Source organism: Morone saxatilis, unplaced genomic scaffold (assembly GCF_004916995.1).
Source record: "Morone saxatilis isolate NCDOM2014 unplaced genomic scaffold, NCSU_SB_2.0 Contig23, whole genome shotgun sequence".
Lineage (NCBI taxonomy): Eukaryota > Metazoa > Chordata > Actinopteri > Moronidae > Morone > Morone saxatilis.
Window position 1 is genome coordinate 11,064,652 of NW_023339796.1, and position 6,533 is coordinate 11,071,184.

At 43.0% G+C, this 6,533-nt stretch overlaps 1 protein-coding gene across 1 annotated transcript in view; it reads right to left on the minus strand.

The window, feature by feature from the left end:
- LOC118334932 (insulin-like growth factor-binding protein 3) overlaps positions 1-3,798 on the minus strand; it is a 4,110-nt gene extending 312 nt beyond the window's left edge. Inside the window, exons 1-3 of the mRNA XM_035671033.1 lie at positions 3,426-3,798; positions 2,460-2,707; positions 1,604-1,723 (exon numbers count right to left, since the gene is read on the minus strand). Of these exons, the coding sequence (XP_035526926.1) occupies positions 1,604-1,723; positions 2,460-2,707; positions 3,426-3,798 (741 nt within the window). The remainder of the gene's footprint in view (positions 1-1,603; positions 1,724-2,459; positions 2,708-3,425) is intronic.
- Between the last annotated feature and the right edge of the window lie 2,735 nt (positions 3,799-6,533).

Genomic DNA, 6,533 nt, shown 5'->3' on the forward strand with positions numbered 1-6,533 from the left:
GGGGGGGTGGGGGGGTGGGGGAAGCTAAATGTGCAAATCCAGATGAATATGCAGCATTATGGGTAACAAGCCACTTTACTCAATGAAGTAGAACAGCAATAGTTAAGAGGCATTAATGGTCAGATTGTGCTGAGTCGACGCAGCCTTGGTTATCCAACGCGCTGTGGTATTTTGAGCTGCTTTTATGGTCTACCTCCTGTTACACACACATATAGAGACCTTTAAGGTAAACAGAAACCTGGTAAAATATTTGCTTAGTCCCGTTTGTGAACAACTGAGAACCAAGATCTATTTTCAGAAGCCGGTGGCCAGTACGAATCATCTGTTGCTGATTATACCCCACAGCTCCAAATTATGGGTACTACAAATGACTTACAGAGTCTGTGGAGCTACCCAAGGGCTGTTATTTTACTGCCAATTTTACTAAAGGTCAACCTCCACTCTAGTAAAACATGCAGCCATTCATTTCAAGGGCTACAGCAACTGTGCTGCTGTTCCACAGAGGAGTCAGAGCTGATCAGGAAGGGAGGCATCCTTATTTGGTTCAATGTGTCAGCGGCGTTTGACTGAAACGCTGATCTGAGCTGAAGCAGGACTCTCTTTTTGTCAGACCACCGTTGCACAGGAAGCAGAGTAGATCATGTTATGTTAAAAGTTGAAAAAACTAATACAGTAATCAAAATTTTAAGCACAGTTTACTGAAGAAAGGGCTTCTGCTTCCAGCAATAAATCTATCCTGGGTCTTTTTTTTTCTCTGTGAAGACATTTGCCATTATTAAGAGCTGTAATAAGAGATGTTTTTGCTTAAAATCATGCAAACGTCCAAATTAAACTGACCAAAATGAAATGTCTGCCACTCCTTCAGCGCCTCAGGGCTCAGCACAGTACACTGGGTCCATTCTACATAAACAAAGACAATGAGCCTGGCGTTGTGAGGCTGGTTATGAGATGATTGCAGGTCAAGGAGAACACTTCCATTAAGCAGGAGGGACTGCTGTGTTATAAGAAAAGCTGCCTCGGTGATGCAGTGGCGCGGGAGCCCTAAGTGCCTCCATATGAATGCGTCAGAACCACTCATTTATTACAACCCGATCGTGGGTGAACCACGTGAGCGTGGGGATGGCTGCAGCTCTATTTCTGTGCATGCTTCTCAAAAGTCCAGCAATTATGGGGGGAGCGCATCGGGTGCCGGTGGCCACCTTGACGTCTGTCTCCCTGGGAGGGTTCCCGTTAAACGGCCATCGTCCCAGCCGTCAACCCCACTGGGGTTTGGCCCCTGTGGTTCCTGTCTCCAGAGCCAGTGGCTAGGGTCTACCTCACTGGTGTGGTGGTGCAATGATGAGGCTCTAATAACTACCAATGAATACAGGAGGACAGCTACAAATCTGTAATTGGGCTGTGTCTGAGTAACAGGGCTTCTGCACTGAATCTTTGTTAATGCAGCATGTAAAAAAGGAAGTGCTGGTTTCCTTTTTATAGTCTTTTAAAGTTGTAAACAAGTTTTTATTGTGTTAACTATTGTGTAGCCTCTTATGAAATTGATGCAAACATTTTGGGCATACAGTCAATATCAAATGATGGTCCTTTGAATGTGTTTTTTTACCTGTTTTTTCTTATAGAAGCCCTTCTTGTCACAGTTTGGTATGCGGAAACCTCTGGGGTTGAGAATGTCTGTAATCTTGAGGCTGCTGAGAATGCTCTCAATCTCTCTCCGACAGGGACCCTACAGATGAGAAAACACATAAGAAGTTAGTGTACTTTTTCCAATGCTTAAATATCTCTGGCATGTGCATGCTTTTTCATTCTGCAGTATGATGTTGACATGAATTCTCTGCTTTTAAAAAAAAAATAAGTTAACAAAGCTGACTCACACTGCATCACACTCTGATAATACCTAAACAATGGTGGCTGCAATATGAAAGAGGTGAGAAATGAATTCATCTGACCAACTTGTAGCGGCTTAACAGTTACAAAAGCTGCTTAGAACTCTTACACTTTACACAAAGGATGGGGGATAACGTGAATTCAAAGAGCTCAAAGAAGGAGCCAAAAAGGCTTGTCCTCAAGTCCAAGTACTCCAGTCACTAATCAAAGCAGCCAGTCAAAGCCCATTACTAGTGTGTGCTCACTTCTCTGGCCAAAGAGAAGATCAAAATAGCAGCAGGGCTTCCCAACAGGCACTCGCATAGGCCAATCCATCATTTGTTGGCTCCCAGTACACCCGGCACGCGGACGCCTTGTGGCCAAACAACCGCCTGACCCAGGTCAGCCGCAGGGCCATCGTACCCACTCGCTGCCATGCCATTCTACTGCTCACGGTGCCTGCCAACCGTCAGCACCGCTACCCAAAACATTTCATCACCCGCAGGGGGAGAAAAACACCAAAACACAGAGGAAGAGGAAAAAAACATTCCTCCAGTGTGCTCTGAAGACAGAAAAATATTGGTTGTGGTACTTACATACTCAGGCTCCTGTTTGGTCTCAAGTGAGAAGTTTTGTTGGTCTGTGATGAGTGGTCCCGGGAGCTCCTCCATTTTAAAGCTCTGGGTTCTCTTCTGCTGCTCCCGTCTGAGGACTTCTGACTTGGCGGAGGGGAAAAAGGGGTGAAGAGGAGGTCTCAGGGGTCCTGTGGGTCTGTGGGTGCTGTACGAGGTTTGAAGGCCTGAGCCGGTGGAATTCCTCTCCTCGTCCTGAGTCTCAATATTTTCTGCTGAAGTTTGAGAACAACATATGTTGTTTATTCACATAAACTGAACTCTAGGATACATAATATTTCATTTAAGGAGTAATTAAGGATAATAAGGAGTGTTTCCAATTCGGATTGACACATATCAACTTTTATCAGCAAGTTGGTGGTCACTTTGAGGGTCACAAAGTGCTACATTTCAGCATTTGATTAAGATATTTCATTTTTAGAGGGAAATGAACAGAAATATGCAAAATGCCAATCAACATTTAATCTTTGCTAATGGATTAAGGGGTTTTCAGGTGTTCACACTCAGCTTTTAAACTAAACTTTCTTATGCTTTAACCTGTCTCATCCTTCACCTTCTCTTTTCAAATGAAGAGAATTCACTGGGTGAAATCAATTAGGGATTGTGGCTTTTAATCAGGATTTCTCCCAGTGTATGCCATGGAATTAAGCTGCTGTGCATCATAATAGAAGCACATTCCTACTCCTCTAGAGGAGTTAGAAGATTGTTCCCCTAACCCCAAAAGAAACACATTTTCATTTTAGTGTTTAGAAGCTTGTACATTCAATTAGGGTAATACACAAAAGTCTGTACACTTGTTGCGCATTAATTTGCGTATACAACGACTTTAAGACATTCTCAAACCTTAATTAACACCTAAAGCTACTTAACAACTAAGTATCTAAAGTGCGCATGGGACGCACAAGGAAAAGGTGCGCGCACAGGCATTACCTGGAAGTTCATTGACCGGAGGTGTTGGTCTGGCGGGAAATCGTCTGTTAGTAACGTTTGCACAAATCCCCCGTCCCTCCAGCAGAGCCTGCAGAGGTTTCGTCTCACCGGGCTGATGCTGACAGGTCAGTCCGGAGCCACATCTCCCGGTGTACACGCCGCACGGCTGGCCGAAGCTCAGAGCGCAAGTCATGCAGCAGCCGCAGCCCGGTTCGCGGACTTTCTCGGCGCAGTCCTTGGGTAAAGGTTTGCACAAAAGCCGCGCTCCAGCATCACATGGCTCGCATTTGATAACCGGTCCGACCGCACCTGACCTCCGGGTGAACGATGCCAGGACAAAAGTCATGCAAAATGCGCGAAAACAGGAATCCATTGTGGCGTCCGAGATGGTGTCAAAGTGGAGGAAGCGCACTGTCCTGCTGTGGTGACTTTTCACTGGGCAGCTCCACTCTCAATCACGTAAAAGCCACCGGCCAAAACATCTCAATATATAGACCCCAGTGACTGTAGTCACACCCCCGAATAGCTTGTGGTATACTGATGAATTGCCTCGACTCCGTTATTCCTTTAAAAGCATCAGAGCTTCAGGATGCCGGTTTTTTTTTCTTGCAGACCAGTAGAATAGCATTCACGGTAGCTTGCATATCTCTTAAAGACTGAATCGGTATAAAATAAAATGTCAAAAAAAAAAAAAAAAAATTGAAGTTTGTCAACTTTTTACCTTGGTAGAAACATTTAGTTGAAGTCTTAATATTCTGAATACATTTTAATTTATAATGCAGTTGTCAGGCTATTAGACACATGCAAACACATAATCATGTTACCCCAGACGAACACACACACTAATGTTTTTAATGTGTATCGACTCTCTGTTTGAAGAGCCCACACACACAGGAATAGCTCCAAGCGTCTGCCATACGCAGATCCATTCACAGGGGGCGCCAATAATAATGTGTGTGTGTGTGACTCAATTCAACTTTGGTGCTCTAATCTTTGAGTGATGCAGTGAACTTGAGAGGCTGTAATGGCAGTGTGTTTGTTTCATTGCTTGTGCGTTTATGTACAAGTAGTATTCACATGAGTATGTGTTTGCATGTGTGTGTGTGTGCATGTGTGGTTCCACTGATCTGAGACCCAAGAACCAGTTGCACATGACCCTGCATGACCTGTATATGGTGTAAGCGCATAAACTGTGACCAATAAGAGCATAAGATGATTATTTCAAGCTCTGATACAGTATTAGCTACAACAGTGCAGCCCTACAGCCGAAGACATTTATTATTTTTATTTAATTATTATTAAATAATGGATACAAAACCAACTACAAGAACTGAAGTACTATTTTATGATATTTGTATGCCTACTATTCTTTACACTTTATTTCTTTATTCCCCTACATTTCAAAGGGAAATATTGCACCTTTTGCTCCACTGCATTTATTGGTAGTTATACTGACTATTATTCAGAGTAAGTAAGAGTTATCTTGTTAAATATTTTTGCCTTTTTTATATGTATAAAACAACCCAGCAGTATGAAATTGAGCCTTTGAGCATCTAGAATATTAAGATGAATTAATCAGTATATTATAATGTTTAACAAAATAGCACTGGAAAGGGTCATTCTGCATTCTGCAGTACATTTACTTTTTAAACTTGTCCATACATTCGACTTTTCCCACCAATGTACAAAACATGAATCTATACACTTATTACCCTATTAACTGTGAGACATTCTTCATTGTCCCATATTATTGCTTGTATGTAAGTTATATGATGTATAGTTTATCTCTTTATCTAAGTCCCATTCTGCAGGGATGTGATGACCCTCCTCTCCCAACAGCCTGGTGGGTGGAGTCGGGTCATCAGCAAGATTCAGTTCACCTTGTCTGGTGGCAAGACTATATTGCTGGAGGCAAACAGCCAGTCCCTCTCTTAGCTTCCATCCTGTTTGGTTTGGTTGAATTTTAGTTAGTTAGTTTTAGCTTTATTTCTCTTTTAGTTATGTAAAACACAAGGTATTTTTATTTACAACTCGTGTATTCTCCCCTTCTTTGTTCAGCCTTGAGCCAGGTTGTGACAAAGGAGTAGTATTATAAATGGGAAAAAGGTCATCCAAGTGATGGGACTTAAACAGATTTTGCATAGACCAGACAAAAGTCAAAATATAATTCACCCACAAGATCTGTTGCTATCAGTCTACACAATCAGTTTTGCTCAAAACATGGAGAAAATCCACCAGCCGAACATAATTCAAGGTGACCTGCCCATATGGTAGTCAGTGTGCGAATAATGCACCTCATGTACATGTTCTTCACACATAATGCAACTAAAGCAGTGGTCTCTGAACATGTTGGTAGAACGTGTGACATAGTTAGGCCTGTTCTAGCCATTTGTCAGTGCTACAAAGCAGACATTAAAATAAGAACACATACCACACATGTAAGTGAGAAAATTCCTACGTAATTACATCTGTAGCGCTTTTAGCTCCACTATTAATTGGTTACAGATGAGAAAGGGGATACACCGGCACAAAATGTCCAAAATACCTCCAAAGAATAACAGCAGGAGAGGTGAGGTGTACAGTTCCTCTTTGCTTTTGAAATTTCTTGGAAGCCCATGTCAAATCAGTTGCCAACAAGCCCTGGCGAACTGCCGTCTGTTAACAGACAGGTCTACAGCAGAGCAGTGCTCAGTGGAATGCCAAACATTTGTTTCATAAGCTGAAAAAAGCCTGCTGATTTTCCTCCCTCTCCTCCGCTCAGAGCTCTATGGAAGGGGGTCTCTCAGCCACCTGTGCATATTCAGCATAGCAGAGGAGAGCGTCGGGCACAGGGAGCAATGTACTGAAGGAATGTCGTCCCACAGAGCAGCCACTCAATAAAGAGGGAGTGTGAAGAATTTGCCTTTGCACACAGGATATTACTGTACATGTGTTTAACATAACCTGCTGTCAAAGGCTACACTGGCCAACCACAACTGCTTGTCAAATCCTAATCCAGAGCAATTTTCCACTGTTTTAGGATGATTTGGACAAATCGGATACACTTGCTTGAAGCTCTGAGAGCGCTCGGCATTGCCTCCAGCACTGTAACTTACTGTAGCTTATTGC